General features: G+C 37.4%; 1 protein-coding gene across 1 annotated transcript in view; it reads left to right on the plus strand.

Annotated features, from left to right (window-relative positions):
* Window positions 1–13,036, plus strand: part of RELN (reelin) — a 521,571-nt gene that overhangs the window by 492,272 nt on the left and 16,263 nt on the right. The window contains exons 53-60 of the mRNA XM_030933242.1: window positions 213–390; window positions 2,873–3,048; window positions 3,195–3,301; window positions 4,355–4,597; window positions 5,221–5,396; window positions 9,100–9,173; window positions 10,246–10,407; window positions 11,165–11,322. Coding sequence (XP_030789102.1) covers window positions 213–390; window positions 2,873–3,048; window positions 3,195–3,301; window positions 4,355–4,597; window positions 5,221–5,396; window positions 9,100–9,173; window positions 10,246–10,407; window positions 11,165–11,322 — 1,274 coding nt within the window. The remainder of the gene's footprint in view (window positions 1–212; window positions 391–2,872; window positions 3,049–3,194; window positions 3,302–4,354; window positions 4,598–5,220; window positions 5,397–9,099; window positions 9,174–10,245; window positions 10,408–11,164; window positions 11,323–13,036) is intronic.

The raw sequence follows: 13,036 nt of genomic DNA on the forward strand, positions 1-13,036 counted from the left end.
CCCCGATATTCTGAAATTTAAATAAAACCAGCTTGAAAGTTCCATTACTAGAAAGATAAAAGTGCTCAGAAAACATTTTTTATTAACCTGTTTCATCTAGTAAGAGTGTCTTAAATGTTTTTTCTCTTGAGTACTGAATACACATACAGGACAATGGACCTAAATAAAGTTAACTTTTGTTTTTCACTCGTTTGCTTTTGCATTGTCAATAGTCCAGTAAGGTTTAGGTTCTATCAGAAGTACTCAGACATGCAGTGGGCAATCGATAATTTCTACCTGGGCCCTGGATGCTTGGACAACTGCAGGGGCCATGGAGATTGCTTAAGGGAACAGTGCATCTGTGATCCGGGATACTCAGGGCCAAACTGCTACTTGACCCACACTCTGAAGGTAAGGGTAAAGCCCTGGACAGAAGCATTACTCACATCATGGGCCATGCCTAGGAATCAACTTATATATGAGACATAATCTATAACAATGTCCTTTGGGTCCCCCAGGAAATAAAATCATTTGAATAGAAACTTTAAAAATGCTTCCTAAGTACAAGAATATTAGGATCAAGTTCTAGTACAGTTTATCCAATTCATAAAATGAGCCAGACTGTACGGATTACAAATGATAAACACTCTGGGCTTTTTTTCTTTTTTTCTTAAGCAGACTCTTTATAAAGTCAATATTAAGCCTTTTTTACTTCACTTGTTCAACTGATGCACTATTTGAAGGAGGATATTATTGTTATTGTTATGAAATAAAGCAGATAATATACATTATCACAAAAGACCAAATTTTCAAAAAGGCCTAAACAGTACCTGAATTTTTGTTTAGAAAATTCTATGTTCTGATTTGTTGACTGCTGAAATGGGGTTGTGTATTAAGAATGGAGAGGTCATTTTTGCAAGCTTTAGCTCTTACATCATTATTTAATATGCAAAGCAAATAGTTACCCAACACAGTTGCCATATATGTACTCTAATTCTGTGAATAAACATAGTGCATTTGTCATTACAATAATAGATAAATGACTAGGCTAAAAAAAGCAAAATTCCTAGTGATTGAAATCCAACATATGAAAGGCAACAATGTAAACCAAATCTGTTCTGTCATTTGTGTTTGTTCTAATACTTCAACTATGGAATTGAACATTTTTTAAATAAAATTGGAACAATGCTCATTTGTGTCTGAAGATGTAAGTACATTATTAACAAATGAGGTTACCACAGGGAAAACATAGCTTTATATACCACAGATAATTAATAAACTTTTGAAAATCTAATTTCTTTCATGAGCACTCAAATTTTATTAGTATTCCTCAGTTGGATAAGAAATTGTACAAATCTATAAAATTATAAATCCTGATTAAAATCTTCTAATGATAGTTTACATGGTTAACCATGCATTTCTTCTGACACTTGTTTTCTTACAAACCTTCAGTTATAAAACGTATTCATTTGCTATCCATTAATGAGATGTAGTCAGACTGACATTTGACTGTATGTCTTTAACTATAGAATTATCTTCTAAGTTTGAGAAAAAGAAACTGTTTAAATCATTTAACTACACAGTAAGATAGAACGCTCCTTAAATGAAAAAATATAGGTTTTTCTGTATACAGCTATTGCAACTGCAACTAGAACAAATTGCCTTTATGATATCTTTTCATCATTTTAAACAAGAAAAAATGTGTCTCTACCTAATACAAATCTGTATTATGGATAAAATGAAAGTACTGTGGACAGAATGAATGGGGAAATTAAGACCTTGACTGTGAGGAGATAAGTACATTTTACATAAAATGTAGCCATGAACCTTTATACTTTGTACACTCTCTGAAAAATAGATTTCCTGGTTGTCAATCATTCTTAGTTAAAAGGATAAACTGGAGACCCAGGGAAAAAATATTTTATTCTAGATTTTGAGTACTTGTCGCCCTACCACTTGGCCCTGATAAACAGGTGAAACATCTTTCAACCTGCCTTCTAAGGTTTACTTTCTTTTGACTTTATATAGAGAGATTTGATTTCAAGTGTCCCTGCCTAACCATATAGACCTTCAGGGTTCACTCTGTGCTAGAGGCTGAAGGATATTGGCTGCCTTAGGCAGTCTCCAAAGTGAGGGCACACACACCAGGACAATCCATTGGGGAATGTTGGGGGGAAAGTGCTGGATTGCATGTTTATATTTTATCTTATTGCTTTCAAATTTACTTTTTTTTGGCATGTTTCATAATACATTACAATAATACTTTTATATACTATATAAACAAATATACATATTTGGGGGTATATGCTTAAATAACTTTTTACAAATAGAAGTGTTACTATAATATGGCCAGGCATGGTGGCTCACACCTGTAATTGCAGCACTCTGGGAGACGGAGGTGGGCAGATCACTTGAGGTCAGGAGTTCGAGACCAGCCTAGCCAACATGGTGAAACCCCCTCTTTACTGAAAATACAAAAAATAGCCAGGTGTGGTGACACACACCTGTAATCCCAGCTACTCAGGAGGCTGAGGCATGAGAATCGCTTGAACCCGGGAGGCAGAGGCTGCAATGAGCCAAAATTGTGCCACTGCACTCCAACCCAAGTGACAGAGCAAGACCATCTCAAAAAAAAAAAAAAATGATATAGTCAACTTTACAATTATTTTAAATTTCAATTATTAAACATTATTTGGGCAGTTTAAATGATTTTCAATATATGACAGAAAAGAACATTGTGGAAATAGCCTGTTGTTTTTTTGAACATCTTTGAAAAGCATTTGAAATCAGCTCTATTTTTTTTAAGTCCAAGATGTCACTCTGTATTTTCTTAAATATTCCATAGTTATCCGAAGTTGTTTTTTTGACTACATCTGGCTTATGTTTTTTCCAGACTTTCCTGAAGGAACGCTTTGACAGTGAAGAAATCAAACCTGACTTATGGATGTCCTTAGAAGGTGGAAGTACTTGCACTGAGTGTGGAATTCTTGCTGAGGACACTGCACTCTATTTTGGGGGATCTACTGTGAGACAAGCAATTACACAAGATTTGGATCTTCGAGGTGCAAAGTAAGTCAATTTTTTGTTATTTCTATTGCAACATAGAAAATTGGTCCCAAAGCAAGGAACACTTGTATGGAAGAAATTATCCAGGACTTGAGTAGAGTATTTGTTCTAATGAATTATTCTGATGGATAAAATGTGCTTGCATTCAGGTTCCTGCAATACTGGGGGCGCATTGGGAGTGAGAACAACATGACCTCTTGCCATCGTCCCATCTGCCGGAAGGAAGGCGTGCTGTTGGACTACTCTACCGATGGAGGCACGTGTCAGGGGTGAAAACCACACCTTGGAGCAGATTCCCAAATTCCATCCAGCACCCTCAGAAAAGTCTCTACAAAGCTTTGCTGACTTCACAGTTTCAATTGTGAAACTCACAAAGAAAAAGCTACAGATTTTGTTTGTATTACATGTACCGTACAAGTGACTTCTGTGTTATGCAAAAAGGGGACAAGAGAGAAATCACATTAAAAAATAAAGTCCAAACTTTATGAATAAACAACCTCTATGCTTTACTGAAGCTTGAGTGATACAATTAAGAAATACATTTTGTATGGTTTCCAAGTAAAAGATCATTTTCAAAACTTTCAAGTATTTTTAAAAGCTTATGTGTAAACATGTAATAAATGCTATAGAGAATCTATAGAAATCTTCAAAAATTGTGAAAAAAATAGACTGATTTTGTGAGTTTGTCACAGAATATTTTAAAAGAATTCTGTTTTATTTTGAAGTAGCTAAAATGAGACCAGTAATACCATGATGTCTTTAGAAAAATCTACTTTAGCCGATAGATATCATTCTTAATAACTAGCTGATTAACAGATGACCCTGAAGTATTTTAAGGTATTTGAAGGATGTTTTCTTAAGTAACTAAACATCCCACCTGCAATCTTATCAAGCAAGAAGAGATAAACTTTATACCAGTCCAAATAATTACAAATTGCATAAAATTACAATAACTATTTTAATACTGAAAGCTATTGCCTAGAAACATGTAAAACATAGGTATATCTCATTATTTGTGAGAAATAAGAATTTAGAACTAAATTTTAAAAGCAAAACGTAACTAATTTTTACTTCAGTGTTTTTATTTTGGCCAACTCTTTCGAAATATCCTTCCCCTCATATCATTAGCCTCATACAGAAACAGTATTTATAAGTAGTGAATACCTAACATCAAAGTCAGCAAAATCAGTTGTCATTTGCTGGTTGAAAATTTCTTTGGGAAGTGCACAGTATCTGAAGTATACTGGTGGTTTATCAGGAGGCAGGAGATTCTAGATATATTGCTATGTTGGTATATTTGTTGTTATAGGAATTACCTGGACTTTGCTCCATGAGATGGATTACCAGAAATACATTTCTGTTAGACATGACTACATACTTCTTCCTGAAGATGCCCTTACCAACACAACTCGACTTCGTTGGTGGCAGCCTTTTGTGATCAGCAATGGAATTGTGGTCTCTGGGGTGGAGCGTGCTCAGTGGGCACTGGACAATATTTTGATTGGTGGAGCAGAAATCAATCCAAGCCAATTGGTGGATACTTTTGATGATGGTAAGAAACAAGACATTGAACAATTTTCTTTCCTGTGAGCCATTTTTCTGCTTATGTCTTCAGATACATTAGCACATGAAAAGCATTTATAAGATTGCCTAGCCCATACTCCTGCTCAACAAATGTTAGCTGTTATTTTGCCCAATGGTTTATAAATCTTCAAAGTTGGCTGCCTGTTGAAATGTCCACTAAGAATTCAATAAATCCTGTTAAAGGCACAATGTCTGGCTTTAAATATAATTTGAAATTTCAATACCCCCAAATAATTTTAGTTTCTTTAGTAATTAATGTGTCACAGAAATACTTAATGCACTGGCTGATGAAGTGTATCAGGAACTTTTCAGTGCTAAGTTACCTAGACTAGCAATTACATTTTAAAAGTACAGTAATCATTCTACTACCATTTAATAGTCTTGTCTAAGTTTGATTTCTCATGTTGGATTTATGCATTATCCCAGTTAAATAAAATAAAAATCCTAAAGTGTAAGCAGAAAGCTAGTAGAGCATAAAAATTTAAGGAATTCAACAATAAATCAATCAGTTCAAGAGAATAATACGCCATATTGCTTCCAACTTTCCTCAAGAGAATAACATGCCATATTGCTTCCAATTTTCCTTAACAGAAGGCACTTCCCATGAAGAAAACTGGAGTTTTTACCCTAATGCTGTAAGAACAGCAGGATTTTGTGGCAATCCATCCTTCCACCTCTACTGGCCAAATAAAAAGAAGGACAAGACTCACAATGCTCTATCCTCCCGAGAACTCATTATACAGCCAGGATACATGATGCAGTTTAAAGTAAGGAAAAGTGACTCTTTAAAGCAGAAAGTAGCATTGCATTTGGGGCCCGGGGGAGAGTGTTTATTCAGACAACTTTAAGGAAATGACTGATACTATTCATTAAAAGAGACTTTATCTTATGAATAAAAGAGGTCATCTTTTGCAAAGACCTTTATTCAAGTATGATTTTTTTGAGGATAGATGAAATCCCTGAAAATGTTGGGACATAGCAAGAAATGTAACTATTGGGCTGGTGCAAAAGTAATTGCAGGCCGAGTGCAGTGGCTCACGCCTATAATACCAGCACTTTGGGAGGCTGGGGCGGGAGGATCACTTGAGGCTAAGAGGCCAGGAGCTCCAGAGTAGCCTGGCCAACACGGCAAAACCTTGCCTCTACAAAAAAAAATAAAATAAAATAAAATAAAATTAGCTGGTAATGGAGTACACACCTGTAATCCCAGCTACTCGGGAGGCTGAGAATAATAATCGCTGAAACCTGAGAGGCAGAGGTTGCAGTGAACCGAGATCATACCACTGCACTCTGGGTGACAGAACGAGACTGTGTCTCCAAAAAAAAAAAAAAGAATTACTTTTAATGCCATTCATTTTAATGGCAAAAACTGCAATTACTTTTACACCAACTGAATATATTCCATCTTCTATATGTAATCTGGATTTAGTCTCCCTAACCTTGTAAATTAAAAGCTCAAATAGGAAACTGCCTACTTCTAGCTCTCTGTAACACTATCTCCTTTTTATGTTGCACAATTCTCGCTCTCTCCCTTCCCTTCCTCTCTCTATCATCTCTCTCTCTCTCCTCGCCTCTCTCTGCCTCTTTCTCTTACTCCATGCCTATTATGTGCATTGAGCCATTTTTTCTCCATCTATTTTTTTTCAGTATATCTTTCTGTTTTCTTGTGTCTCTGACTTCATATGCCTATACAACATTAGTCTTGTTGGAACTTCCTAAATCCTCAAAAAATTAAAGAGAACTCTCAAATACTCTAAACTGAATACTTAATTCAGATAGGATGAAAATGAAGACATAAATAATTAATAGACACTCAGAGAAGGGCAAAGCAATATCAATTTATATATCTCTATTGCAAACACCTGTAATCCCAGCACTTTGGGAGGCCGAGGAGGAAGGATCTCTAAGGCCAAGAGTTCAAGACCAGCCTGGGAAACATAGCAAGACCCCTGTCTCTACAAAAAAAAAAAAAAAAAAAAAAAAATTAGCTGGGCATGGTGGCATGTACCTGTAGTCCTAGCTGCTCAGGAAGCTAGGCACAAGAATCACTCGAGCCCAGGGGTTGGAGGTTACAGTGAGCTATGATCCCACCACTGCACTCCAGCTAGGGCAACAGAACAAGACCCTATCCCACACACACACACACACACACACAAAGCCATTACAGAAATGCATTGTATTACTAGGTCATTTTAAAGATATCAGTTATTCTAATACCCTTTTTTGATATACTACAATGACAGTTAATAGTAAAAATCTTTATTAGCAGAAATAAAAATGTATTTGCTTTTTGCCTCAGCTCTATGTTAAACTCCTCTTCAGAGACTGGAGGGTAAGGCAAGCTCCCCAAATGCTACCACTCCTTCAGGACTAGTCTTAACTTAGTGATATGAAGAAGTGTTATACTTCCTCTGCCTCTAAGCCGTGTTCCTTAAGAGTGAAGATTTTCCCTCTACCAGGTTCACATTGTGGCCCAGATCAAAGGCATTATATTTGAGTTGACTGGAGCCTCCTCTTTTGTTACTTCTGTAACAGAAGTCACTGCACTGAAGAGACTGGGTCTCTCTTTATCTAACCAAGGCAATTTCTTTAGGAAAAAAAGAAAGTTTATCCTCAAAAATTCAGTAAAGTATCACTAAAACTACATACTTGAAAGTCACCAGAGTCTTACTTACCCAATGTCAACAGCTTTTGCATATCCCCATCTTCCCTTTCCTCTCTACACCATTTGACACTGTTATTCTTGCCCTCTTCAACCTGTGGCATCATCATTCCCCTAAGCTTCTGGGTTCTCTGCTGGTTCTCCTTTTACCTCTTTGATATCTACTGTCTTCTTATGGCTTTTCTCCCCTTAGCCCTCTAAATGTCAGCATTTCTCAGTATGTATCAACTTTCTTCTCTCTCCATAGACCTTCTCACCATCAGGAATTGTATCCAATCATCTAGCTTCAAGAATCATATCTTGAAGAGCAAATTTCAAATCTGCATATCCAACCCTAACAATTAATTCAATATTTGTAATAGCCCCTACACATCTACACCGTTGCACATTGGCACCTCAACTGAATGTGTCTAACGGTGCACTTAATATCTTCCCTCACCATACCAACTCCTCTTTCTGATTTTCCTGTTTCTGTCGATGGCACCACCATTCACCTAGTAACCAGCTTGAAATGTTCAACTACGCTTTGATTTTTCACTTTTCATATCTAATCAGTGACTGCATCCTTTGAATTCTACTTTCCAGTGTTCCTGGTATCCATCCAATCTTCTCTGTTTGCACTATCACCACCTCTGGTCTGGCCCTAACTAAATCAATAATTGACTAAGTACTCTTTTCACTTCCAATCTCTCTCCACTCCTATGTGTCTCTGACATCACAGTCAGATTGATCTTTATAAAGCATATCTCTAAGCAGCACATCATTCCACTGCTCAGAAACCTTTAATGACTCTCCATCACTTACCAAATTAAGGTCAAACACCTTAGGCTACAGCTTCTGGTCTGCCAAATTCAACCAATCATTCTAACCTCATCTCTGAATATATCATATACGCTATACTTGGACCAAAACATGCTATATGCTGTGCTCTGGATGTGCCACCACGATTCCCTACTTTGTCTTCACTCACACTTTCTTTCACCTAAATATCTTTTTCCTATTTCTACCCCTCACACTCTTCCCAGTCTTCAGGGGCAGCTTGCATGTACCCTATCTGATTATTTTCTAATCCATTTAATCAAATACTATCTCCTTTGAAGCACCACAGCATTATATGCGTCTTTTATGATTCCCACTATCATTTTGCTTCTTATTCTCTCTCTGAATTTAGAGTTGTTTTATTCATGACTGTATGGCCTGAAATTTTTAGCACTAACCTTCCCTAGTTATCAGTGCTGAAATAGGACTTGATTAAATAGATGACTAGGACTTAAATTTGAATCACCAAATTTTTAAAGCATTTATGTATTACTGATTCAAACACTTAATTGCATATAATATGGAAAGCTTTCATTCATACAGAAATACAGAAAACCCCAAGAACAAATATTAAGTAATTAAAATTGTCGATTTTAATTCTAAATAAAAATTTAATAGTCACAATCAAGAAAGTTAGGCTATCAATGAAAATGTTTTGAATCAGTGATACTTTCAGTTTCTGTCTTTAAATTCGGCTAATGTTACTTTCTTTTTGGCCAATTTATCTTACCCAGATTTGTGATTAATGCATTATACTAATTTAGTAAATAGAAATGTAATTTTTAAAACCTTAATTTTCATCTCCATGCAAAATTGAGCATCTATAACAGAACCCAAAAGAATGTATTCTTGGTATCCCAGCAGGCTGCTCTGTAAAAGCTTCTCTGAATATTACCTGTCAGAGTAATAAATGGTGGGATGGGATTTTTAATTAATGGGATTCAATATCATCTAATCTTACCTGTATATTGATCGTTTGTTTGTTTTAGATTGTGGTGGGTTGTGAAGCCACTTCTTGTGGTGACCTTCATTCTGTAATGTTGGAATACACTAAGGATGCAAGGTTTGTGAAATAATTTTTAACATTATCTCCAAACTTAAATACCCAATCCAAACGGTTGTCGTGTGTGTGTGTGTGAGTGAGAGAGAGAGAGTTTTGCTCTTGTTGCCCAGACTGGAGTGCAGCGGCGGGATCTCAGCTCACCGCAACCTCTGCCTCCTCGGTTCAAGTGATTCTCCTGCCTCAGCCTCCTGAGTAGGTGGGATTACAGACATATGCCACCACACCCAGCTAATTTTGTATTTTTAGAAGAGACAGGGTTTCTCCATGTTGGTCGGGCTGGTCTTGAACTCCTGACCTCAGGTGATCTGCCTGCCCCGGCCTCCCAGAGTGCTGGGAATTACAGGTTAAGGCAGTTGCTTACAGAGGAATAACCTTATATCTTAAAAGTGGCAGTTCATGCATATTTTTATATAAATTTCACTTGTACAAAATGTATACATGTTATTTTCAAAATTTCCCTTCAAACAAAAAAAAATCCATTTTCATACAAGGCTGCCACCAAGAAACTTTATATTTTAAATTTTATCAAAATAAGCAAAGCACTACATTTGTCCTCAGAGTGGAACTCTCTTATTCATGTTACTGATTTTCAGCTACCTCTAACGAAAACTTTAATCAATGAATGATCTGAATATGCGTCAGCCAGAGTTACCTCTTCTAAAGCATATTAGCAATATTGAATAAAAGTCTGACAGTTCAGTTACCTTATTAGGGTTAATAACCCTCCCACTATCACTTTTAAACACTAATTACATTAAGTTTGAGGAGACGGACAATTTTGTCAGTCAACTCCAGGTATATTTCTAGTATCAATGTCAGTAGGAAGAATCCACCAGAATTCATTGCTATGCATGCTATTATTTTATTCTCTTGTCCGTGTGCTTTTAAAGTCAGAATATTTCTGAAAATATTTTAATTATTTTTATAATCTGTAATTATAAATGTATATAGAAAACAGGAAACTCATATACAAATATTTTAATTTAACCTGACCACAAAGCATTACCTTCACATTAGACAGATTATATGTTTCTCTTACAATTTATCTAACAAAGCCTTCTGGTTTCTGCAGATCAGATTCCTGGCAGCTTGTACAGACCCAGTGCCTTCCTTCCTCTTCTAACAGCATTGGCTGCTCCCCTTTCCAGTTCCATGAAGCCACCATCTACAACTCTGTCAACAGCTCAAGCTGGAAAAGAATTACCATCCAGTTGCCTGACCATGTCTCCTCCAGGTAGGTTGCAAATTAAGGTAAACTGTGAAATTATCTGGCCTTTCTATAGAGTTCATGCAGTGAGCTAAAAACAACTGACAGTGTGAGCCAGAGCTTTACATGCAGCCCTGGTGCCCTCTTCCATCTTCTTTCCCTCCTCTCACCAACCCATGCCTCCAAATGGCAACTGCATGTCCCAGGAGGAAATTGGGGTTTGTCTGTAAATGATTCAGAGATCTCAGATTTCCTTTGACTTAATACCATAGTATGTACCAAACTCAGTCATAGGCCCTGGATGACAGACCCCAATCCAAGACTGGCATTGGCACCAGTTTTGCCCCAGTGTTCTGCCCTCCCAAAGGCTGCGCTTCTCATCCAGATACAAATACCAGTTAGGTGTGTAGGGCTGACAGGTTACACAGAGCTTCAGGATAAATACAATGGAGTGCAATCTTCCTAGAGCAGATTTGGTTTACTCAAAGATTTGGAAAATGATATACCTTTATAGGAAAAATGAACACAGGTTTATTATGGACTAGAATAGGAAATTCACATGAAATTTTCAGAGAAGATACAAGCTTCCAGAATGGCATTTTGGGTTATACTCCCAGAGTGTGAGAAATACAAGTTCTCTCACCTCTGCCAGCAGGGTGCTTCAGGAAGACATTTGGGAAGCCCTTTTCTCATAAATAGTCCCCTCTCCCAGAGGCTAGAGGCAGGACGCAGCCATGGAAGTAACAACCTACTGAACCCCTTCTGCTCTCTATGGTTCTTTCAGTGCGACACAGTTCCGCTGGATCCAGAAGGGAGAAGAAACTGAGAAGCAAAGCTGGGCAATTGACCACGTGTATATTGGAGAGGCTTGCCCCAAGCTCTGCAGTGGGCACGGATACTGCACGACTGGCGCCATCTGCATCTGTGATGAGAGCTTCCAAGGTCTGAATCCCAGGCTGTCAACTTTGATACAGGAGACCATGAGGTTCTCCTCATCTTAACACGTATACCAAAGTCCACTAGGAAATGGATAGAAATTCCAGCCTGAGGGATCTGAGATTCATGACACACTCCTTGGTCACTCCTTATTTAACTTTGGGACAAATTATTAAGCATAGCCTTATGCAATATTCCTGAAGGTATTTTTTTAAATATAGAATTGAAATCTACCCCAGACATTCTATAAATACAAATTTATAAGCATATAAATCCAGATATGGTAAATCAGGATATGGTATAGTACCTCACATTCTCTTTCATATAACTCCCTGCCCCCACCCACATCCCCAATACTTAATTTCCACCTCTGGGCCTCCCTCCTTCCTGGCCTAGCTGCCCGTGCCTACATACTTGACCACTATCCCTCCTTCCTCAGCCTCTTCCAGCAGCAGCTGCCACTGTTCTAAGATGTAGCTGACAACTCAAGATGTTATGGTTTCCAGGTCACTGTGATACTGACACACACACACACACACACCCCTTTATGACTCAAAGAAATACATTTCACTCCTTGAGTTTCTAGAGGCTGAGTATATATCCAGGGCAGAGAGTATCTATTCAACCCCTCACATGACAGGAAATTGCTCTGTTGGTCTGTTAGAAGGTCTGCAGGCCTGTTTTCCTTTGAGCCAATGTTTCCAACAGGTTTCAGCCTCTATCATTACAAAGTTCACTTTCCATAGTTAACATTCTGTATCCTCATAGCTTAATACTTGGCCGATAGCAGTGCTAATAAATCTTCTTTGAATGAATCCTTACACTGTCTTATGCTTTACTATTTACATAGTATACACCAACTTATTCTTCAGTCGCTTATAATCTATGATATCCCCATCAGTTATCTGTGGTTAATATAATTATTCCCATGCTACAGGCAAAGAAACTGAGACTCAGGGAGGCTAAGTGACCTGCCTAAGGTCACACAGCTAGCAAATATCAGAAAGACCACCACTCAAGGTGTTCTTTCCAATCAGCCTTGCTGTCTCTCATGGCTGAGAGATTTATCCAAGGAGGAGCAGAGTTACACAGTTTCCCCCAGATATGCAATGTAAGAATCCATGTATTTGAATTCTGGAGTCGGATCTATTTAGATTTCTTGGTTGATGTTTCCTTGCATCAAAATCAAATGGATATGATTAATGTAGACTGCTGCACATCTCTGATGTTAGAAATTACTTAGCCATCTCCTTTCTCTGCTGGTGTCATTGTCACTGAGACCAGCTGGGTCTGTCACTATATTATTAGCTGGAGAATTTTAACTCTAGGCAAATGAGTGAATCAAATGTCTCACAAGAAGTCCTAGATGTCTGGAATTTGCCCTCTCCCCTGAACCTTAATTTTAAACTATTAAGGACATGTAGAAAAAATGTACTGTTTAAATCAATGGGAAATGCAAGCACATACACATTTGCTAATATAATATTACTTAAATGTCAGTAATTCAGTTCAGTGGTCTCTGAGAAACACTGCCAGTTTTATTATTATTTATTTATCCCAGCTTCATTACTGAGTATCTTTTTTGTTTTTTTTGTTTGTTTGTTTGGTTTTTTTTTTTTTGAGATGGAGTTTTCACTCTTGTTGCCCAGGCTGGAGTGCAGTGGCATGATCTCAGCTCACTGCAACTTCCACCTCCTGGGTTCAAGTGATTCTCTTGCCT

The sequence above is a fragment of the Rhinopithecus roxellana genome, chromosome 6 (genome assembly GCF_007565055.1).
Source record: "Rhinopithecus roxellana isolate Shanxi Qingling chromosome 6, ASM756505v1, whole genome shotgun sequence".
Lineage (NCBI taxonomy): Eukaryota > Metazoa > Chordata > Mammalia > Primates > Cercopithecidae > Rhinopithecus > Rhinopithecus roxellana.